The 24791-nt window shown below is 43.1% G+C and overlaps 1 protein-coding gene across 1 annotated transcript; it reads left to right on the top strand.

Annotated features, from left to right (window-relative positions):
* The first annotated feature begins 1788 nt into the window (after positions 1–1788).
* LOC136764151 (chymotrypsin-like protease CTRL-1) lies at positions 1789–6288 on the top strand. Its single transcript, XM_066717959.1, has 8 exons — positions 1789–1837; positions 3155–3267; positions 3574–3680; positions 3933–4012; positions 4541–4622; positions 5122–5302; positions 5443–5570; positions 5813–6288. The coding sequence occupies exons 2-8, from the start codon at positions 3198–3200 to the stop codon at positions 5972–5974; spliced, it is 810 nt and encodes a 269-aa protein (XP_066574056.1). The 5' UTR covers positions 1789–1837; positions 3155–3197; the 3' UTR covers positions 5975–6288.
* Positions 6289–24791: the final 18503 nt, after the last annotated feature.

The following is a 24791-nucleotide window of genomic DNA, read 5'->3' as shown; positions in this document are numbered from 1 at the left end:
ACTAGTCTATGTAGTATTTGGATCAGATGTTTCTTTACATTTTTCTTAATACTTATTTGAAAATGGCACACATAAATGCTTGTAACCTCTTGATGGAGAGCTTCTACACTCTGTGATAAATGCTGTTAGGGAACATTCAACCTCCCTACAGCCTTCACTCTTCACTAGATGTTGAAACATTGCTGCAGGGATTTGCTGCCATTCAGCCACAAGAGCATTAGTGAGGTCGGGCACTGATGTTGGGTGGTCAGGCCTGGCTCACAGTCAGCATTACAATTCATCCCAAAGGTGTTCGATATGGTTGAGGTCAGGGCTTTGTGCAGGCCAGTCAAGTTCTTCCACACCGATCTTGACAAATCATTTCTTTATGGACCTCACTTTGTGCACAGGGATATTGTCATGCTGAAACAGGAAAGGGCCGTTCCTAAACTGTTGCAACAAAGCTGAAAGCGCAAAATCATCTAGAATGTCACTTTATGCTGTAGTGTTAACATTTCCCTTTCGTGGAACTAAGGGGTCTATCCCGAACCATGAAAAACATCCCCAGATCATTATTCCTCCACCACCAAACTTAACAGTTGGCACTATGCATTCGGATTCGTCCGTAGGACTGCCAGATGGTGCAGTGTGATTCATCACTCCAGACTAGAACACATTTGCACTGCTCCAGAGTCCAATGTGTGGTCTTTCACTTTGTGGCTGAGCTGTTGTTGCTCCTAGACATTTCCACTTCACAATAACAGCACTTACAGTTGACCTGGGCAGCTCTAGCAGGTCTTTGAATAATTACTTTTCTACCTCTGGTATTACTAGTTGTTTAGTTGTTGCTTTAATAAAACCTGTTATTTTGTATCTATTTGAAACTGCATCTGTGTAAATTTATTTATAAATTTGGGCTCTACAGACCAAGGAACTCCAATTTTCCAATATAGTTAGTTTTTGCCACTTCGTGGTCACTGGCACTGCACTGCCCACACTTGTGTTCCTCTCCCAGGCAGATATGGCTTCTCTCCAGCGTGGGGAACAAGTCTCCACTGTTTCATTTCCTGCAGGCCCTGAGGGGTCTCCTGAACTAGACACTGAGACTGGCTCCATCAGAGGGCTGAAGAGAGGACATCCAGAAGCTGGGGTCACTGAAACCACCATGGAGCTCACAGTGTACCCCTACCCTGATCAACGCAGCGATCCTTCAGAATTGCGGCTGTGTGCTTCCCATCCAGTCATGCCAGGGTGGCCCAAGAGACCCAGAGCAGGGGGACGTGCTTTGAGCTGGTCCACTCCAGGCATGACAATGGCATTAAACAGCTCAAAGCTGTCAAGGGCAATTAACTTATAACTAATAAACCACCCCAACTGGTTTGTTTGTGTGTCCAGCTCTAGGAATTCAGGAACTCTTGCTACATTTTACAGTTATGTTCCTGACTATAGACAATAATAAACAGGGTATTTAATGCCTACTCTGTGTTGAAATAATTCAGTCAAGGGTGAGCATAATCACTAGTTGTAAGCAGAGTCTGGAAAACAATAAAAAATAAAAACAGCAAAGGAACAAGGAACACGGAACAAGGAATAAGGAAGAACAAACATTACACCTAAATTCCAATTAATACAGAGATATTATGTTGCATAAATATGTATCGTCCTTTCTGCAGGAAATAAATAGTCAAGTTTAACCATCTCAAGTAGTTAACCACATTTCCTTTACGTCAGCAACTGGGATCAGTTTACACCTCCACTGAGGATATTTAACGGTTTGACAGAGTCCTGATTTCAGTCTCTTCTGACCACAATTGCCTCAACTGCTGTTTGTGAAGTGATAACTGGGAAATCATCTTTGGTAAGTTTCTAGTATCTTTTCAAGCTTCTAAATACTTTAATCCACTTAATAACATTATTTAGGACTCAAATTGTAAAACATTATGAGGAGTAACACTGCGTGTTGCTCACCAATGCAAGTCCTCCATACAGGGGATATATCAGCACTTTCAGGTCAATATCATGTCATGCTGTCTACAAAGATGTCTTTTTTGTTTTTGCTTTTGAGTCCAAACTGTTTTTATCTTTACATCCCAATGCAGGAATGAACTATCTGATTCCTCTTTCCAGGCTGCTGTTGACACCACATCTGTATTGATTAATTTTGGAAGAGGTTTCAGTTGATCAACATGAGCACAGTTTTTTTAACTGAGATATGCGCTGCTAAATGTCCTGTCATCATAATAATGCATGAACTAATGACACTTATGGGGGAATTCAATCGGAACAAATAGCAAGAGGACAGAACTGCAGTTTTACATATACAGTCATCGTGCCTAAGGGTGTCTTCTAAGAAATATAATAATATATATCTCTATATATATAAATCTATTTAACCACACCCATCTATACTCTACATTGATTTAAAACTTTTTATGGCTAACAATCAGTATGGAAATCACCATATTTCTTCTGTATTTCTTCCACATACCTCAGACAGGCACACAGATCTATCAAAATAAGAGGCTCTTATCCAGTGCCATTCCATTTTCTTACCTCAATATCTGACACAAAATTCGAGTGACACTTGATATAAAATCCGAGTGGCATCTGATACAATATCTGAGTGGAATGTGGTAGCTGATAAAATCTACAGGTGGTAACTGAAGATAAGAAATTGAAAAAGGTTTGAATTAAGGAAAATAAAAAGCAAGAGAAAACCAAACCTCCCAAAATGAGGTTCCTAATACTGACCCTTCATTTCACAATGCTGGCTCAAATTCTGACTGGAATCAAAGCAAGACTTCCATTGTCATGTATTTAATTTCTGAATGATATCGGTCACGTGATTGGTCGCAGAGATGCTCTTTGTGTGTCTGAATCAGTACATTTAGTCGGCATATCATAGATTGAACGGGAATGTTGGATGGGAAACACACATTGAAAAGTTTTGTTCATTCATAAAGGGGGGTGTCTCTTAAGTTACGTCAGCCTCCACCCCACCTCAGACTGATCATTGAAACCTGGTTAACATAAAGACAGGGCAAACATTAAATCTCCTGCCTTTCCAAACCCAGTACAGGGTATAAAGTACATGGGCCAGACTGGAGCTATTGCTGTGAGACAGAGGTAGAAGGAGAGAGAGAGGGAGAGAGATAATGAGATCTCTTGTCCACAGTCCTCAGGTCAGCATTGCTATAAAGACCCCCACAGCCTCTGAGATGAACAGACAGACAGACAGAAGAATGCTGTGGATTGCATGCTGTTTGGCCCTAATGGGGTCTGCGCTGGGTGAGTGTGGGGTCAGATCAGCCATTGTTACTAATTGTACAGTGACTGTGAGACTATTTAAAGTGCAGGAGTGAGCACAGAATCATTACCAACCAGGAGCAATAAAGGGGAGCTGATTAGACAGAGCTGAGTGTGATGTAATAATGCAGTATTGTGGAGGAGGGGTGCAGGGGGGTCTGAGGTATTACAGGTACAGTGTGAGCAGGAGTGTTTTTAGCAGGGTCTGCTCTCAATGATCCCTATGTCCTGATGTCTCTCTCCCCCCCACTCACTCTCTCTGCCCTTCTCCCTCCCCCTCTCTCTCAGCTGGTTGTGGAGTGCCCAGTATCAAGCCGTTGATCAGCGGCTACAATAGGATCTTGAACGGACACAACGCGGTGTCAGGGTCCTGGCCCTGGCAGGTGTCTCTGCAGGTGAGTCTGAGAGCTCAGGACAGAGCCAGGGCTGCCCTGGGATAATAAACTGTCTCTCCTGTCAGGGCGACACTACATCTCTGTCCTATCTGCACTGCTCACCTTTGACATTTTTTCCTTACTCCATTAAGGCACTTTATTCCCCCCACACTAAATATTATTTTTCTTCTATTTGATACTTTTGTCTCATATGAGGTTATGTGTCTGTCAGGTTGTTGTGTTATGTGTCAGTCAGGGTATTGTGTGTTGCAGGACTCCACTGGTTTCCATTTCTGCGGCGGATCCTTAATCAACGAGTACTGGGTGATGACTGCAGCCCACTGTGGAGTCACGTAAGCCCCCTCCTCTGGACCATTACAGTACAGTGCTGACCAGTCCAGTCCTTCACAGCAGAGTGCAGTACAGTACAATATAGTAGAGCACAGCACACTTAAGTACAATCCAGTATATCACAGTACACTACAGTACAGTCTAGTCCAGTATAGACCAGTACATTAGTGCTGACCAGTGCAGTCTAGGCATTATTCTACAGTACAGTCTAGTATAATGTAGTCCAGTCCAGTGTAATACAGTCCAGACCAGTCCAGCATTGCACAGTCCAGTCAATTCGGTATAGTTAGTCCTGTCCGGTATTATACAGTACAGGCCACTCCAGTCCAGTCAAGTATAATCTATCCCAGCGTGATACAGTCCAGTCCAGTGTAAAACAGTCCAGTCTAGTATAGTAGTAATATCTACATTAATCTAGTCCATCTAGTCCATGCAGTCCAGTCTAGTCCAGTGTAATAGTGTCCAGTCCAGTATAGTGCAGTGCAGTCCTGTCCTCACCTGACACTTCCCCCATCTGCTCACCTCCCCAGCCCTGGCCAGCACAGAGCCATCCTGGGGGAGTACGACCGCTCCTCCAACGCTGAGCCGATTCAGGACAAGAGCATCGCCAGGGTAACACCCCCCCCCCCATTATTTAATGATGATTTAATATTAATTACAAGTATGTGAATAAAGTTGAATAGAAGTTACATAATTCTGTGTTTGTGTGTGTATGTGCAGGGGCGTAGGTTTCATTTCAAAATTGGGAGTGGGGGGGTGCATCCCCTACACCTATGGAGCCACACATACAATATTGAAGGGGACAATTTAATGTTCTCTCCACATGGTGGGGAAGCCCCACTAAAAAGTGTGTCTCTGTGTCTCTGAATGTGAATGTTTATGTGTATCTCTATGTATGCTTGTCTCCATCTCTGTATGTGTGTCTCTCTGTGTGCTTGTGCGCGTTTCTGTGTGTTTACGTGTCTGTGTGTCTCTGTAGATGTTTACCTGTCTGTGTGTGTTTATGGGTGTGTTTCTCTGTGTGTGTTTACCTTTCTGTGTGTTTGTGAGTGTGTCTCTGTGTGTTCACCTATTTGTGTGTTTGTTTACCTGTCTGTGTGTGTGTTTTCAGGTCATCACAAACCCCCAACACAACAGCAAAACCTTTGACAGCGACATCGCCCTGGTAAAGCTGTCCTCCCCTGCCCTACTCACTGACCGCGTCCAGCCGGTCTGCCTGGCCACCTCCACCACCAACTTCGCTGCCGGCACTCAGTGTGTGACCACAGGCTGGGGCCATACTGGAATCGTTGGTGAGTGTCTGTGTGTGAGTGTGTCTGGCTGTCTGTGTGCAGATAATGTGTGTGTGGTTGTGTGAGTGTGTCTCTCTGTGCCTGGCTGTGTCTTAATCATTCCCTTGTCTCTCCCTCTCTCTCTCTCTGTCTCTCTGCAGCCTCTCCCCCTTGCCTCCAGCAGGTGTCGATGCCCCTGATGTCTCAAGCAATCTGCCAGCTGTACTGGGGCACCCAGATCACTAACAACATGATGTGTGCAGGGGCTGCTGGGGCCTCCACCTGCTTGGTAACACACTGACACACTTCATATACACAAACTTACACTCACACACACTGGCAATTACGTACACGCACACTGACTCACAATCATATATACACACAAATGTAAACGTACACACAGAAACGCACATATACTCAAACACACAAACTCAGTCATACACACACACAGGCACACTCTTGCCTCTAACTCTCCCTCTCCTCCTTTCCCTCCCTCACTCTCAACCTCCCTTCCTGTCTCTCTCTGTGCAGGGAGACTCAGGTGGCCCTCTGGTGTGCGAGAGTGGGGGTGTCTGGCAACAGGTGGGCATCGTGTCCTGGGGGTTTTACAACTGCTACGTCTATTTTCCCGGTGTGTTCACACGCATCTCGGCCCTGCGCTCCTGGATTGATGTCACGGTGGCCACCAACTAAAGACCAACACAGAAATACAGAACAAGAGGGAGAGAGAGAGAGAGAGGGAGAGAGACAGACTCAGTACTTGACAGATGCATAGTCACCTAGACACTCGCTTTTACACAAGGACTTGACCGTCTCCTAGAGCACTGTTCCCTGTTACTCGGTCTGCCTGCTTATTGTCTGACACTGTTTCCATGTCTGTTTGCACTTAATGAAAGATGTCACTTTGCATTTAAGGTAATATCCTGCCTGCGGAGAAAGAGATCAATCTCAATATCTGCCTCACCCACTCTCTCTCTGTTCTGTAATTAAAAATACTGTAAAACTATCATTTGCATATGTACTCTGTATGATATACTGTATACATACATATTCCTGTACAGGGTTACACAATACCTGTGTGAGCGGGTGAAGAGTGGCAGAAAATAGCCTGAGACTCTGTATGTGGTAGAAGGTTGATTCTTTATTCCGGCAGCTGCAGGGCCTGACAGGAGAAGTTTCCTCAGACAGTCTCAACAATTCTAAGTTACATTTGGTATTCATGGCTTGTGCACAAGATTGCGAAGACAGTTCTTTCCTTCCTGATTGGTGCAAACAAGCTAACTACGCAAATTGTAACTAATTAACAAGAGACATTTAATTTACTTACTACATAGACTTTATGAATGAGTAACCTCTTCGTCAATGATTCAAACACAGCAGGTTTTGTAAAACAAAAAGATGCAGGGCAACAACAGAATGCAGAGCCTTATAGATATGATAACTATATTTGAAATGATAGAATGAATCTATACTGTTGAGAAGGCTGTGTCAGCCCTCGCCAGGTCCAAAGAGAAACAGAGTCAGCCTTAAAACTCTAGAAATATGAAATTTAGTTCTTTAGCGAGACAGCAGTTTATTATTATTTATACTCTCCCTTACGAAAATGAAATATATTGCAATATATTTTAAAATATATGTTTTGACAAATATATTTCAAAATACACTCACCTAAAGGATTATTAGGAACACCTGTTCAATTTCTCATTAATGCAATTATCTAACCAACCAATCACATGGCAGTTGCTTCAATGCATTTAGGGGTGTGGTCCTGGTCAAGACAATCTCCTGAACTCCAAACTGAATGTCTGAATGGGAAAGAAAGGTGATTTAAGCAATTTTGAGCGTGGCATGGTTGTTGGTGCCAGACGGGCCGGTCTGAGTATTTCACAATCTGCTCAGTTACTGGGATTTTCACGCACAACCATTTCTAGGGTTTACAAAGAATGGTGTGAAAAGGGAAAAACATCCAGTATGCGGCAGTCCTGTGGGCGAAAATGCCTTGTTGATGCTAGAGGTCAGAGGAGAATGGGCCGACTGATTCAAGCTGATAGAAGAGCAACTTTGACTGAAATAACCACTCGTTGCAACCGAGGTATGCAGCAAAGCATTTGTGAAGCCACAACACGTACAACCTTGAGGCGGATGGGCTACAACAGCAGAAGACCCCACCGGGTACCACTCATCTCCACTACAAATCGGAAAAAGAGGCTACAATTTGCACAAGCTCACCAAAATTGGACAGTTGAAGACTGGAAAAATGTTGCCTGGTCTGATGAGTCTCGATTTCTGTTGACACATTCAGATGGTAGAGTCAGAATTTGGCGTAAACAGAATGAGAACATGGATCCATCATGCCTTGTTACCACTGTGCAGGCTGGTGGTGGTGGTGTAATGGTGTGGGGGATGTTTTCTTGGCACACTTTAGGCCCCTTAGTGCCAATTGGGCATCGTTTAAATGCCACGGCCTACCTGAGCATTGTTTCTGACCATGTCCATCCCTTTATGACCACCATGTACCCATCCTCTGATGGCTACTTCCAGCAGGATAATGCACCATGTCACAAAGGTCGAATCATTTCAAATTGGTTTCTTGAACATGACAATGAGTTCACTGTACTAAACTGGCCCCCACAGTCACCAGATCTCAACCCAATAGAGCATCTTTGGGATGTGGTGGAACGGGAACTTCGTGCCCTGGATGTGCATCCCACAAATCTCCATCAACTGCAAGATGCTATCCTATCAATATGGGCCAACATTTCTAAAGAATGCTTTCAGCACCTTGTTGAATCAATGCCACGTAGAATTAAGGCAGTTCTGAAGGCGAAAGGGGGTCAAACACAGTATTAGTATGGTGTTCCTAATAATCCTTTAGGTGAGTGTATATTGACATACTTACCATATATGTAGCCTTCAAAGCAAAATATATTGTAGAGTATGCCACAGATAAAATATATTTCCTGGTATATTATATAATATATTATAATACATCTCAGCTCAGGGTACCTGTCAGTGTGGCGTTTGCATGTTCTCCCTTTGTCCATGTGGGTTTCCTCCAGGCACTCCAGTTTCCTCCCACTGTCCAAAGATGTGCAGGTTAGGTTAATTGGCCATGCTAAATTGCCCTGTATGTATATGTGTGTGTGTTGCCCAGTGAAGGCCTGGCATCACATCCTGGGTGTATTCCTGCCTTGCACCCTATGCCTGCCGGGATCAGCTCCGACTTCCCCACGACCCTCACCAGGATAAGTGGTTTTGAAAATGGATGGATGTTTGCTGTCCCATGTATATATATATTTCATTCCTGTCCCATCCTGTCCTGTAAAAAAAAATAAAAAAAATACCATCCTGTACAATTACTTTTCTAAAACAAATAAAAACCTATCTATAATAGTGAATTTCAATAGGCTACAAGCTGTACCTATTAATTATACACTTAGCATTAATGTTTCCCCTTCCTTAACATTAAATGACCAAAGATCTCCAGCACACATTTTGAGAACCGAGTTATCTATGGCTGACTGGGTTTCATGTGCAAACTCCATTATTTGTGTCACATTACTGGTTGAAGATATACAGCATTTATGCCTCTTAAGGCAACTCGTCCCTTTATCAGTTCTACATTTAAGCAGTTTTGCAACTGCTGCATCCAACGTACTCGGACTGCTTTTCATCCACAAATATCGGATTAAATTACTAATAAACACTACTTTTCCCCTGTATTGCTTTATATGTGACCTTGTCACTTTAAACTTTTGTTACTTTTCTGTAGTACACCTGACCATCACTGTGACAATTTTAAATTATTATTATTATTATTTATTATTATTTTTATTTCTTGGTAGACACCCTTACCCTTACCAAAATATACACCTTCTGGCAAAGTGTTGTGGCGAGTTCTCCGCAAACATTCTGCAAACTTGTGGTGAATCTACTAATTATTTCTTGATCCATATTTTGATAGTCTTTACCAGTCTAAAAAGTTATTTGAACGTTTGTTTCAAAGATTACACGATCCAACAGGTCCCAGACGTGTTCAATGGGATTGAGATCAGATCTCTTCACTGGCCGTGGCAAAACACTGACATTCCTGTCTTGCAGGAAATCACGTCCAGCGAAGGTGGGTTTGTGCCCTTAGGCAACGTTGTTGCCGGTGATGTCTGGTAAGGACCTGCCTTACAACAGGCCTACAACCCCTCAGTCCAGCCTCTCTCAGCTTATTGTGGACAGTCTGAGCACTGATGGAGGGATTGTGTGTTCCTGGTGTAACTCAGGCAGTTGTTGTTGCCATCCTGTACCTGTTTGGAGGAGAAGGTAGGTAGTAGAGAGCGGTAGAGTTTGAGGGCAGCTGGGAGTTTGGTCCTTTTCCACTTCTGTTCAGCAGCATGCAGACTAGTTGGGGTTTAGCAGAGAACGGAAGAGATCCAGGCAGAGGAGGAGAGGATGGACAGTGATAATGTGGACGAGACGTGATAACGTGATAAGGACGAAACGTGATAATAATGTGGCACGGTTGAAAATCCAATGCTGTATTTCATTGATTAAGTGAATTGGTTTAAAACTATAGCATCAGATATTGATTGGCTAGATGGAAATTGTGTGACCTATCAGTGTTCAGCATGTAGGGTTAAATAATTTTGAAAATACAAAAAAATCTCTTCCTGTCTGTTGGGAACAGTCCTGTTACTGTCCATTACAATAGCTTAAATCTCATTCTTGCCTATCCCAAAAGCTTTATTTTTATTTATTTTTCCCAGACCTGCCTTGTCCCGTGAGCTTCAGTCCTGTACCGTCCAATCCCGGAAAACTGAACATAATATTTTTTCCCATCCTGCGGGAATCCCATGGGTCCTGCGGGAGTCCCGTCTTCATGTCACTCTCTGCTATAGAGTATGCATCCTACTGTTTTGTGCCAAAAACTGGGTACCTGTAGGACAATCATCATCAATACTTAATCCTGTGGAATTCCACTATTTATATTAATAATTTAATACTTAAACTATGGGGCGCCAAATGTAAAACAGCACCCACTTTTCTTGTGTAATTTTTCACAGATTTAACATATCTTGTGTTTTGTTTTTCAGATTTAGTAAATACTTAAGCAGTTTTTCCACATTTATACATATTTAATTTTTTTTCAATAAATATTTTTCATTTGATTAAATATTTAACTAAATCCTAAATCTCTGGGTCACAAAATACATATATAGCTTTTAAATAAATATTTAGTCTAAATATAAATGTTAAATATAAATACAAATGTCAAATCTAAATCTAAATGTTAAATCTAAATATACATATTAAATGTGGAGTTTGCAAAATAAATGTATAGCTAACATGCAAATGCAGCCCCACCCCTCTGGTCAGGTCAGCCTCTCACAGCAGTACACGGGGCTTCAGTAACCCTGTAATGGGAGCTGTGTTTCAGTGCATCGTCAGGGCATCAAATTGTCTGATTGTGTTTTCGTGATGCGGTCAGTGGATCTAGAGGTCACTGATCCACTGAGTGGACACTGACTCCCACTACTGTTTGTAAATAGTTTAATGAAATGAAAATATGTTCTTCTGATAAGGTACAGGCAGAATGTTGTAATGGACAAATTGTTTTAATGTATCATTACAGTTATTGTTTTAATAGTAAGTACTTTCGATTATCCTAGGACTTTAAACTGGAGTTTTTGTATTTATCTGGTATCAAATATCAGAATAAATAATAATTGCTGAATAAAGTCCTATTATCTAGTGACCCCCACACATGCAACCCACAGTGGTCAAGTTCTCTGAAAACGAGACCAGGTTGATGCGCAACACTTTACTAATACGAATTCAGATTAGCGGTGAGGTTGACCTGCATGAATTCACCTTGAGGCTGTTTAGTTGTATACAGATATAGGTTTATTAAAAATGTAAATACACAACATGTATTTGCAAAGATAGGATAGAGACAAGCAGGGTGGATAATATTAAAAGTAAGAGTGAGAAGAGATCTATCCAATATCGAGTTTTGACACAAAACATGTAAAATAACAAACAAGTATTATGATTACACTACCCATTCCTACAATTTAGATCCCATACACAACTAGGTTGTATGTAATTGTGATTTACCTAATTCTTGACTAGTACATGAAATATACTACCTTTGTGGTTTACCAAAATTCAGTTATGCAGGTGTTCAGTAGCGGGGAGGACTGGCAGATTGTGTCAATGTCATGATTCCCAAGCCCTGACCCTCTATCCCACTAGAGGCAGCCACTGTTCCCCTGCCTTTTCTTTCTCTTCTCACTGCTTTCATCTGTCACTCTTCCACTTAAAATTCCTCCACACCCATGTGCATGCTTGTTCTTTCCCTCTGCTCCCATTGGCCCTGCACCTCCCATCCTGGTTTCTGATCCCCTACTTAAACCCCTCACCTTACTCGGGGCGAAGTGTTGTCAGTCCTGCCTGCTTCCTTGCACCTTGCGCCTTCCCTAACTGCCTACTGGATCGTGATTTTTGACTGTGACTTCGACTACGTCTTTGCCTAGCCCTTTATTTTCCTTATCAGCCACCTCTACAAGTACTGCACTTGGGTCCCTTTTTCCCATGCCCTGCGGTCCTTGTGTGACCGTGACAGTCGACTTTCTGGTTTTTGGTGGAGAAATTCTGGTTCCGTTCAGTCTTCCTGGATTTCGTCTACTTGGTTTCTTCTCCCAGGTTGTTCCACTCCACTCCAAATTGTACCATTTCCAACTGTGCCACAATTGGTAGTTTTAGCTTTCTGTTTTTATACATTTTAGACAAAGAGATGGTTCAAGAGATGGTGAAAATGGTTCAAATGTTACCTAGAGTTTAAAACTCTCTATATTGTCATTTTTAGTTCTATCAATTACATTTTCAAGTCCCTCAAAGCATGACCTTACAGGTGATACCAAGCCAGGTGTTCTTTCTCAGTAATGTTAAATTTGAGTATTCTTGGAATTGCAGGGGGGCTGGTCTGATGCCCATGTCAGTGGGGGATACATTAGGATATGTGAATACTTCTCTTACGAAATGTTAATGTTGCATTGTATGTGGAATATAAATGGTCCAATGGTTGTTTTAGCTAATGGTCTTTCTTTTAAGACCAAACATGGCTTGTGCATGTTTTGGTTCTGAGGTAGAATTACTTAAGTGTCATTAACTTAGTTTTAAGTTAAGTCACCTTTTATTGTTTGTTATCAAGCTGAGGAAGAAGCTGGGTAACACTTCTGTTAGCAGCATGTAGTTTGTATTTCAGTTTGTTGCCCTGGTTTATGGAATATATAAAGTAACTTGAATGTCTGTGTTTTACAAAAGAAATCTTCAATTGGAATGTGGTGCTAGTCTTTGTTGAGATGGGGCATGGCCCATATGTCAGTTGGGGGGTCTCCAGCATGGATGTGTTATATCTACATTGTGTAATGTTGATGCCTTGTACTGTATTCTTGCACTTTGTATTGCACTTATGTTGTAAGTCGCCCTGGATAAGGGCGTCTGCTAAGAAAAAAAAATAATAAAAAAATAAATAAAAATAATAATAATAATAATAATAATAATGTGTTATCTGTCGTGCTTTGGTGAGAACAGGCCTATCGTAAAACACAGAACTTCAAAGCTGTCTCCTTACATCCTTTAACACATTTCTCAGTTAGGAAGGTATATGCATTTCTGTATATATTTGCCAAAATAAGTTTGTATGATTTACAAAATGATTTTCAGTCAGTTGTGATAGGTAGTGTACAGTAAATTTTGCCTAATGTGAAATCAGTGTATATATATACTGTAGAACAGTGGTTTTCAAACCTGTCCTGGAGTACCCCCTGCCCTGCTGGTTTTTGTTATAACTGATGTCTTAATTGTTTAATTGAATCCTTAATTGCCCTAACAAAGCAATATACCATTGAATTAAGTAATTAAGACCTAGCAGGGCAGGGGGTACTCCAGGACCCGTTTGAAAACCCCTGCTGTAGCAGATGACCTTCAGCACTTCAAAGGGTCATTTTGAAGGGTCATGTCTTGGATTGCTTGGTCTTGGATTAACTGGTTGTTACAATGACAAAACTGAGAGGAATGCATTATGTTGTGTTTGGATGACTTAACCAATGTACTCATTGTATTTCACAATAAACATAGAGGTTGAATCAATGATCTTGTAGTGAAAGATGTTTACAAACCAAATGAAAGCACAGTCAGTTGTTTTGAATGTAAGACTTGCTGTTTTACAAGTGTGATCAGTTTGGAGTTTTGTACCACATACTACTGATAATAGTACCAAATGATTACAAAAATTACAATAGTTTTTTACATTTGACCCTGGGCATGAGGTCAATTGTTTCGTCTGACTACTTCAATTCGAAGCATTATTGCGCTCTGCACGTTATCTATAAAGACAAAAATTGTGTGAAATCATAGCAGACAGATATACACCGATCAGCCATAACATTATGACCACTGACAGGTGAAGTGAATAACACTGATAATCTCATTATCATGGCACCTGTCAGAGGGTGGGATATATTAGGCAGCAAGTGAACACTTTGTCCTCTAAGTTGATGTGTTAGAAGCAGGAAAAATGGGCAAGCGTAAGGATCTGAGTGACTTTGACAAGGGCCAAATTGTGATGGCTAGACGACTGGGTCAGAACATCTCCAAAACTGCAGCTCTTGTGGGGTGTTCCCGGTCTGCAGCGGTCAGTACCTATCAAAAGTGGTCCAAGGAAGGAAAAGCGGTGAACCGGTGACAGGGTCATGGGCGGCCAAGGCTCATTGATGCACATGGGGAGCGAAGGCTGGCCCATGTGGTCCGATCCAACAGACGAGCTACTGTAGCTCAAACTGCTGAAAAAGTTAATGCTGGTTCTGATAGAAAGGTTTCAGAACACACAGTGCATCACAGTTTAAGTATGGGGCTGCGTAGCCGCAGACCAGGCAGGGTGTCCATGTTGACCCGATCCATGGAGGCCCCACCTCGCAACTTACAGGACTTAAAGGATCTGCTGCTAACGTCTTCGTGCCAGATACCACACACCTTCAGAGGTCTAGTGGAGTCCATGCCTCGATGTGTCAGGGCTGTTTTGGCGGCAAAAGGGGGACCTACACAATATTAGGCAGGTGGTCATAGTGTTATGGCTGATAAGTTGTTTGTATTAAAAAATGACCGAACCAGCTCAAACAGTCTCGGAGCAACAGTCCCCGGTCTCCCATATTTTCACTTGCTATAACAGATAAGAAAGCAGTCAGGGGATCATCACCTCTCATTCCTTTTGGAAAATAAACCTACAGATATCACTTAAAAGGTGAAATGACTTGTGAAGTGCTTCATGACCAACAAGATTTATCGCAGCCCTTTTTAATTTTAATGCACAAGCTGATTACAGTATTAGTGAATTTTCTTCTGATATTGTGACGTGTTCTTTACATCTTAAATTTAGACCTTCACCGAACATTTATTTTAATTAACACTTAATTTTATAGTCAAGATAAGTGTAGTTATATGGATCAAGCAACTTCCTAATATTAAAGTTTAAATCTGCAGCATTTTTCTAATCATGACAAACTCAGTGACTGGTTTCCATTCACCAGGCATGGCAACATATTGAAATCAACAAAGTGCAAATCAAATCCACTTGGAAAAGATATCACCTCCATCGAGTGATATCTGTGGGTTTATAAATGTTGTAAAGGGTTGGTGTGTCAATCCCCTGAGTGCAGGCCTTGTTAATGGCCAGGGCACCACACTGATTTTGAGTTAATGATAGAAACGTCTCACTGCCCTTGTCCTCAGACTGATTCCTACACACTGTTCTTCGTCAAGCTGCACTCATCTTAAAGCAGGATGGAGCTAAAACTGGCTGTGGCTTCTCACTGAATCTACACTAGACTCTTGATTAATTAAAACAATCACAAATCTTAACAGAAACAGAGAGAGTCACTCCAGGGTATCCAGTCAATTTACCTTCAGGATCATTGGTTTCAAATTTGAATCTATATGTCCAACTGTCAACTGTTCTTATGTCTTTTATCGTCAAAGTGCAGTCATTCAGTTTATTCCCCAGGTACTCAGCTCTGTATTAGTATTCAGGGCTGATTGAACCCGATCCACTGTGATACATATTTGAGGTACCAATTATTGTGACACCACATCACTGTCTCCACTTCATATTGATAATCAGGATAATCATATGAACAGCACAGGACCACAGAGGAGCCTCTCACAGCACAGATATATCCGTGTTGATATGACACACCCCAGCTCACACCGAGGACACCTGCAGAAACACCAGCTCAGTCGTCAGTGTTGACCAGTGAAGAGTCCAGCAGTACTCAGAGTAATGACAGCCTCACAGGACATAAACACCAGACACACAGTGAAGTGTCAGGAAAAACTCAATGATCTACACATACTTATATAATTCCTTGTTTATTTGTAATGATATGATAGGGTTTCTCTGATTATTCTCATATTGCAGATCTCTGTGTCTCAGTCAGCAACTGGATGCTGAAAAAAAAAACTGTCCCCCACATCATTTAATCTCTTAATATTTCCTCATTCATTTTTCACAATTCTGCTTTTTATATTACTTAGTTTGTATACATATATATATATATATATATACATACAAACACACACATTTCAATACAGAGGATAATTTTGATATTATGAGAAACATAAATACAGTTAAATAGTGACAGTGTGTTCTCTAGTGCGGGTTTGTGAAACAGTGTGACAGAAGTCAGTGTTACCAGGTAGGAGGAGCAGAGTCACCCACAGTAAGCGCAGTGTCTCTTCCACACCCATAGCTGCAGCTTCAGTTCTGTCCTTCTGCTCTTTGTCAGTGATGAGGAGTCAGACCACCTCCTATAGGGAGTCACTGCAGAGACACAGGAAACAAGAGCTGTAGACACACAGTTTAAACACGTACTGTGCTTCCTAAATAGAGAAGCCATACAATTACTAATTATATAATTCTAGAATTATAATTTAAAATAAATTCAGAAGCAATAAAAAGTGCTGTATTAGTGGACTGTGAAGTCACAGTGTTGTGCAGGAGTTGTTTACAGACATGATCAAATATATGCATGTTTGTTTTTTCCAAATGAGAAAGATAATATTTTACTCAATCTCACTGCAACTATCTAAGATTAATATAAAATTGCACAATTAAATATTTCTCTGTCATATTCCAAACTATGCAAACTTTGCAAATGAATATAAGAGGTAAAATTAGATTCAACTCAACACACAGCTGATGCATATGCCAGTGCACAGATGGCCCATCCCATTGTCTGAATAAAGTGGGGGAAATAACAGCAGACCCTAGTGCTGTCCAGTGCAGTAGTCCTCTGTCGAGGGTGAAGAGAGCTCCTGCACACAGACTCTGCTGTGATCACTGACTGACCAACAGGGAAGTTCTGAAGAGAAGTATAAGTGAATACTTATGTACATGTGCTTTTTTTTTTTTTTTTTTTAATAAATTTGCAAAGATTTCAAACAAACTTCTTTCACGTTGTCATTATGGGGTATTGTTTGTAGAATTTTGAGGAAAATAATGAATTTAATCCATTTTGGAATAAGGCTGTAACATAACAAAATGTGGAAAAAGTGAAGCGCTGTGAATACTTTCCGGATGCACTGTATATCCCTCTGCTGCAATGTCTTCATGCCAAGTCTTGTTTTGCCTCTCCCAGCGATACTCTAAGCCTTTATTCATTGTGTTTGCCTTCCTGGATTTAGACCTTTGCCGGTTCCCTTGTTTCCTAACTTCTGGACTTCCTTTAGTACCCCGTTTGCCATGTTTTTGACCTTTTGCCTGCTTTCTTCAACAATGAATCCTGGATGTCCTGTATTGCCCTGGCTGCTGATATTCAACCCCCAGTCTGTTACTGACCTGTTTCCTCTGCTCTGTGCCTGGGTCCTGCACACCTCCTACTACTGGCTACACCAGACTACTCCTGTTAGTCAACCCTTTGAGCCCCTAAAATTGGGGGGACCACATATAAAAATGGGTGTAATTCCTACACTGTTCAACCTATACCGTCAAATTAAAGATGAAAGTCTACACTTAAAGCACATCTTGATTGTTTCCTTTCAAATCCATCATGGTGGCATACAGAGCCAAAATGACAATTGTATCACTGTCCAAATATTTATGCCTAATACCTAACTGTATGTATATGTGTATGTTATATGGTTCTATGATAAGTGAATGCACTCATAGTTACATTAGCTCATGGGGAGAACATATGAGGGGGTCAATTGTGTCTGTGTGAGGCCAGTCACCCTGCAGAATATCTTCGCGGGGTTGCTGTTGCCGGGTGTCAAAATGTCCACGGACACGCTGCATGCTACTAACTACACTTCCCATGTATGTTTGTTTTGCCATTCTGTAAAAAAAAAGCTTGTTCTGGTGCAGCACACACACAACCATATATTTAAAAAAGACGGAGTTAATGCCACCCTTTTCAATGCATTATTTTGTGCGACGCAAACCTGTTTTTTGCTCGGTGCACAGCTACAAATACAGCAGAAATCAAGCATAATTTCAGCCACTCCCCGCATTTTGCGACCTTGCATACAAAACTGCGCAAAACTGAGTTTTGAATATGGCAAATAATGTGCATTTGCGCAAATGTCACGAGTGACACTGATCACTGGGTCCCAATCAGGGGCGTCGCCAGACATTTTGCCCAAACCTTTTCAGTGCAGCCCCGAATGTACCTCAGCACCCCAACACCCCCAGCTCTTAAATAATTAGCAGGTTGCGTGTGGTTGGTGTCGCAGCACCCCCGTGTATATAAACGTTGCCAGGTGGAGACGCACTTACAGCGGCAGGCCCGCTAGGCGCTCCACTTGTTGCAGAGGCATTCCAGTTGTTGTGTGCCCCCGGTGCAAACACTGATCCGCTACGGCGCACTCGGAGGTCCACCATTTCACCGGGTGCCGCCGCAATCGCCGCCGCGTCCAGAGATCCCCCACTCCGGCAAGTGACGGGAAGACTTCAGGGGTCCTGGATCTCCACCTCTCCCCGAGCCCCTCCGTCTCCTCCTCCAGGGTTGCAGGGACGGAGACAGCCGCGCCCCCCTGTGCTTGCGTCTCCTCCTGCTCCCGCTGCTTAGCTGGCTTCCGCGGTGGAGCGACGCCCCCGGGCTCCCCCCCCCTCTTCCGAGTCTTCGCTGGCTTCCTCTCCGCCGCGTCGCCGGCGAAGGAGGTCAGGCTCAGCGGACAGAGAGCGCAATGAGGACACCCTTGCTCTCAACAGCAGGATGGACCAAATCTGCGCTCTCCTGGCCGTGCAGGCAGGGTCCTGGGTCTCATTTTCTGGCTGTACAGTTTCTAAAGGGAGCTCGATGGCTACAGCCTCCTCGAACCCTTTCACTGCCCGAATGGCACCTTGATGTAGTGCTGGACGCACTTTCCCAAGCCCCATTTGAGCCACTGATCTCAGCTGAGCTGAAGCTGGTGTCACTTAAGACTGCGTTTTTGCTGGCAATCACCTCTGCAAAACGCATGAGTGAGTTACATGCCGTGTCCGTACACCCATCATGTGTCCGTTTTGCGGGAGATGGTTCCAGGGTCAAGCTACGGCCAAACCCTGCGTTCCTCCCGAAAGTACCGTCTCCATTTCATGTTAACAGGCCTATTGAGTTGATGGCTTTTGATGGCTCTGCCCTGTGCGGGCCCTCAGGTGCAATTTGGAACATTCGGTGCTCAGATCAACTGTTTGTGTCTTATGGAGTGCGTACACAGGGCCAGGCGCTTTCAAAGCAGCGCCTCTCGCATTGGATTGTGGACACCATTACCATGGCCTACGAGTCTACTGGGACCCCGGTGCCTGACCACCTGGTGGCCCACTCGACTCAAGGCGTTGCCACATCGTAGGCCCTTTTTCAAGGTGCCCCCTTGGCAGATATTTGTGCGGCTACAGCTTGGGCCTCGCCGCTTACATTTGCCCGGTTCTACAGGTTGGACATGATGGGACCGGTCCCTTCAATTGGGAACCCGGTGTTGGTTGCAGTCGAGCCCCAGTAGCCTATGGGCTCTGGCTCCTACCTTTTTCCTCTCCCAGTCTGCCCCTGTAAGTGCTTCCTGAGGGAGTTAGTGAACCGTGTCTTTCCCTTCCACCGGACTATGCCTTCCAGTCAAGCACCGATGCGAGCTGCTCCTGGATGTACGGACAGCCCTGTCGATGTGTTCTCAGGGCTTGTCATGCGGCCCACAGGCATGTTGCCTTTCGAGGCCGCCCTATACAGTGAGGGAAAAAAGTATTTGATCCCCTGCTGATTTTGTACGTTTGCCCACTGACAAAGATATTACCAGTCTATAATTTTAATGGTAGGTGTATTTTAACAGTGACAGACAGAATAACAACAAAAAAATCCAGAAAAACGCATTTCAAAAAAGTTATAAATTGATTTGCATGTTAATGAGGGAAATAAGTATTTGATCCCCTATCAATCAGCAAGATTTCTGGCTCCCACGTGTCTTTTATACAGGTAACAAGCAGAGATTAGGAGCACTCTCTTAAAGGGAGTGCTCCTAATCTCAGCTCGTTACCTGTATAAAAGACACCTGTCCACAGAAGCAATCAATCAATCAGATTCCAAACTCTCCACCATGGCCAAGACCAAAGAGCTGTCCAAGGATGTCAGGGACAAGATTGTAGACCTACATAAGGCTGGAATGGGCTACAAGACCATCGCCAAGCAGCTTGGTGAGAAGGTGACAACAGTTGGTGCGATTATTCACAAATGGAAGAAACACAAAATAACTGTCAGTCTCCCTCGGTCTGGGGCTCCATGCAAGATCTCACCTCGTGGAGTTTCAATGATCACGAGAACGGTGAGGAATCAGCCCAGAACTACACAGGAGGATCTTGTTAATGATCTCAAGGCAGCTGGGACCATAGTCACCAAGAAAACAATTGGCAACACACTAGGCCGTGAAGGACTGAAATCCTGCAGCACCCCCAAGGTCCCCCTACTCAAGAAAGCACATGTACAGGCCAACATCTGAATGATTCAGAGGAGAACTGGGTGAAAGTGTTGTGGTCAGATGAGACCAAAATCGAGCTCTTTGGCATCAACTCAACTCGCCGTGTTTGGAGGAGGAGGAATGACCCCAAGAACACCATCCCCACCGTCAAACATGGAGGTGGAAACATTATGCTTTGGGGGTGTTTTTCGGCTAAGGGGACAGGACAACTGCACCGCATCAAAGGGATGATGGACGGGGCCATGTACCGTCAAATCTTGGGTGAGAACCTCCTTCCCTCAGCCAGGGCATTGAAAATGGGTCGTGGATGGGTATTCCAGCATGACAATGACCCAAAACACACAGCCAAGCCAACAAAGGAGTGGCTCAAGAAGAAGCACATTAAGGTCCTGGAGTGGCCTAGCCACTCCCATAGAAAATCTGTGGAGGGAGCTGAAGGTTCGAGTTGCCAAACATCAGCCTCGAAACCTTAATGACTTGGAGAGGATCTGCAAAGAGGAGTGGGACAAAATCCCTCCTGAGATGTGTGCAAGCCATGGAGCAGGGGACCGCTGCTGTTGTCCTCCAGCGGAGGGCACTTGAGTTTTCCAGTGCCCCGCTGTGTACATAGTTAATTTATTCACACGGTAAGAGCTTTAGTTGCCCTGCATTAGCTGCGCTATTCGACAGGTGTCAACTGCTCCTGTGTTCCACGTGTGGCACCTGAGCCAGCTCCTGCACCCCATGATGTATATATGTGTATATATGTATTATGTGTTGAACAGCAGGACTGTGGCTCCTTTCTAAAATTGTAGAATGGAGTTCACTGCCGCTGTTCCCAGCTGATGGCGCTTGAGTTTTGCTGCCTCGCTGTGTATATAGTTCCTTTGTTAACACAGTAGAGCTAATGAAGGTGTAACGCGATATGTTTAAATTGTATTGTCAGCTCAGCTACTGTTGACTAGCCAGCTATGTATTATATTGTATTTTTCTCATTGGGTCTGTGGCCCCGCTCCTATTGAATCAGGGGTCCACTGCCATGATATTGCACGGAGGCCGCAAAAGTGCTTGATTGCCCGTGCCAGACATTGAGCAAGTAGATTCGGCCTCGCTCCTAGCTGCACTAGTAGAGCAGCCGGCCTTGCTCTTGTAAGCGGAGTTAACTTCTGTAGCCCCACTTTGTATATGCTGATTGCAGACAGCTCCCGGTAAGAGCATGACTATGGTCCTCAGTTCTGGGCGGCTCAGGTGAGGCCCTTATCAGCTCGCTGCCTACTCCCTTGCGACGGTTTTGTTATACAGTAACCCCTCCCCCTTGGGCAGTGCTTTCGACTTGAAAGATAACGATAAGATGCGTATGCAACCCTGGTTATCTGAAAAACGAAGCACTACCCAAGGGTTGCAAGGTCGCGCAGGAGTCCTGGCTCCTGGCAAAAGAGGATGAACCTGCGCTGTGTCACGTTATATAGAACAGGATGTGGGAAAGGACCTGTTCTGAATGATGAGCGCTGGGGCCAATGACAGCTTTGATAGAGTGACGTTTCGATCAGGTTCCCGCGAAAGTGCTCAGAAAGCCCTCCTCCTTGGGCAGTGATTCCTTTTTCAGATAACCGGGGTTGCATACGCAACCTATCGTTTTATTCTAATTAGAAAATGTCCACAACACGATCGCAACAGGGGCAACTAGCAGGGCACAAAGTCTGTTAGTCCAATCGATATGTTTCCCCTCAGTTAAAATTGCCTTTAATCCGTCTGGGCAATGAAATACTAAAAACTATACAAAAGCTATGAATAGAAAAATAAACTATACTAAAATCCCAGTTAAAACTAAGCTCAAACGATACCACTGAGTTCGCTAACAAAATAAAAGGAAGGAAGAAAAGAGAAAGAATAGTCCCAATGCACAGTGCTGTATACGGCGATTGCCACCAGTCACAACCCGGCTCAGCACCCGGCTGCCGTCCCAGGCTGGAAATGAAGATCATCGCAACTGACACGCTCCTCCGAGCAGCCTGCTCGTCCACACAACCAGCGCCGATCCAGAAAAGAGGGAGCGAGAAAGAATGGAACAGGCTCGCTCAATGTTAAGTGCTCCAATCACACACACTCGCGGATGGTATTAAGCACGTCCCTTTCTCACCCTTTTACTGTGCGCTGCTCCCTCTATGCTGCTTGGTTCAGAGCGTGAGGTGCCGTCTGCCAATGAGGAACTGGAAGCCACCGCGCCTAGAAGGTAAATCCGGTACTACATGCAACCACATATACTGTTGATTCAAATGTCTCTTGCAAATTATAATCCTTTATATTCCCTTTGTTACTCGAGAGACACGATCTTCAGCAGCTAATGTTTCTCCCAACAGTCTTCTGTCCACAAGGAACCGCTCCGACCCACGGGGCGTCGATTCCCACCTTATACTAGTCTGAACAACAACAACTAACAACTACAAAAAAGCTGATCTAACATGAGATTCAATATTTTGAGGAGCAATGTCCCCCTTTAGAAATTACACTTTGGTTATAAATTGGGCGTTGCATTTGATTTGGTTCCTTGTTGCTCTTCTTTGCTTCTGTAAACACTGAGTTGCAGATTTATTTTTACTGCAATTTCTTATTCTGTTGCAATTTAGATGTATGTTAGCATCACAAAATAACACTGTCAGTGGTCAGATGTGTGTGAGTTGTGATTTCCTGTACTGTGCTTTGCCTTTTAAATAAATAAATTACATTACATGCTATATAAAGATTCTGGTCTCAGTCAGTCTGCACTGTGCTCTGCATCCTCGCTCAGTCAGAGCGCAGACCACAGCCTGTGAGTGCAGAGCTCTCAACACTGGACACGAGCAACCCAAGGGACCTGGAGTCACTGTGAGTCACACACAGCATTGACACCATACAGCAGCACAGAGCTGTGCATTTGCAAGAATCATGCATAAAAGTTAAGATAAATTAACCCACATGGGAACTATTTGATATTTTTAATTTGTGGTGGAAATGTGTGATACCTATATGCTGCCAACATTAGATCATTCTTATATAAATTATATCAAATATATGGGGGTTATTTTAAGTATATTTTAGTGTGAAATTAATATGATTTTATAAGTTGAAAAAAGATTTACATTTCTTAAAATTCAACATCACTTTTGTTAACTTTACCAAATTGATCATATCCCCCACAAAAATATGAAATTCTGAGTTTAAAAATGTTAAACTTAATTGTAATAGGCTGGTCAATCATGTTTTAAATGCAATCAAATAAAGTTTAAAGTTTATTACAAAAAAAGTAGTAAACTTGTCAATTCATGAAAACTTTCCCACAATGAAAATGTTTTTTCCGTCCCTAAAATGTTTGTTAGCATATCCCCTAACATCCACTTCATGCTATTTACCACATCCAGTGTTAAATAATAACAAATAAAAATAAATTACATTATTTTAAATTATTGCTGTATATACAGTAAGTACTGTGCAACAGTTTTAGGCAGGTGTGAAAAAATGCTGTAAAGTAAGAATGCTTTCAAAAATAGACATGTTAATAGATTATATTTATCAATTAACTAAATGCAAAGTGAGGGATTTTGGAGGCATATAGTAAGGTGTATGATTAAACAATTATACCAAACAGGTGCTAATGATCATCAATTCAATATGTAGGTTGAAACACAATCATTAACTGAAACAGAAACAGCTGTGTAGGAGGAATAAAACTGGGTGAGGAACAGCCAAACTCAGCTAACAAGTTGAGCTTTCTGAAGACAGTTTACTTTCAAAAGACACCATGGCAAGACTGAGCACAGCAACAAGACACAAGGTAGTTGAACTGCATCAGCAAGGTCTCTCCTGGACATACATTTCAAAGCAGACAGCGGTTTCCAGATGTGCTGTCAAAGCTCTTTTGAAGAAGCACAACGCAATCGGAAGATGTCCACAGTGCCATCAGCTCAGAACTGGCAGAAAACAGTGGGACCCTGGTACACCCATCTACTGTCCAGAGAAGTCTGGTCAGAAGTGGCCTTCATGGAAGACTTGCGGCCAAAAAGCCATACCTCTGACATTAAACAAGGCCAAGTGACTCAACTATGCACAAAACACAGGAACTGGGGTGCAGAAAAATGGCAGCAGGTCCTCTGGACTGATGAGTCAAAATTTGGCTGTAGCAGAAGGCAGTTCATTCACCGAAGGGCTGGAGTGCGGTACACGAATGAGTGTCTGCAGGCAACAGTGAAGCATGGTGGAGGTTCTTTGCAAGTTTGGGGCTGCATTTCTGTAAATGGAGTTTGGGATTTTAAGTCATAATTAATGGTCTCCTCAATGTTGAGAGTACAGGCAGATACTTTTCCATCATACAATACTATCAGGGAGGCATCTGATTGGCCGCATTGGCTGATTCTGGAGTATGACAAGAACCCCAACATACAGCAACAGTCGTTAAGAACTATCTTCAGCGTGGAGAAGAACAAGGAGTCCTGGAAGTGATGGTATGGCCCCCACAGAGCCCTGATCTCAACATCAGTGAGTCTGTCTGGGATTACATGGAGAG

This window comes from Amia ocellicauda, chromosome 12, assembly GCF_036373705.1.
Source record: "Amia ocellicauda isolate fAmiCal2 chromosome 12, fAmiCal2.hap1, whole genome shotgun sequence".
Classification (NCBI taxonomy): domain Eukaryota; kingdom Metazoa; phylum Chordata; class Actinopteri; order Amiiformes; family Amiidae; genus Amia; species Amia ocellicauda.
Note: the sequence above shows the minus strand (reverse complement) of the source record. Positions and strands in the feature narration are given on the sequence as shown.

Excerpts from the sequence above, each read along its gene's own strand:
- LOC136764151 (XM_066717959.1), top strand. The coding sequence starts at position 3,198 with ATGAACAGACAGACAGACAGAAGAATGCTGTGGATTGCATGCTGTTTG. Across the intron at positions 5,303-5,442 it reads GGGCCATACTGGAATCGTTG|CCTCTCCCCCTTGCCTCCAG; the intron begins GTGAGTGTCTGT and ends GTCTCTCTGCAG. Across the intron at positions 5,571-5,812 it reads CTGGGGCCTCCACCTGCTTG|GGAGACTCAGGTGGCCCTCT; the intron begins GTAACACACTGA and ends CTCTCTGTGCAG.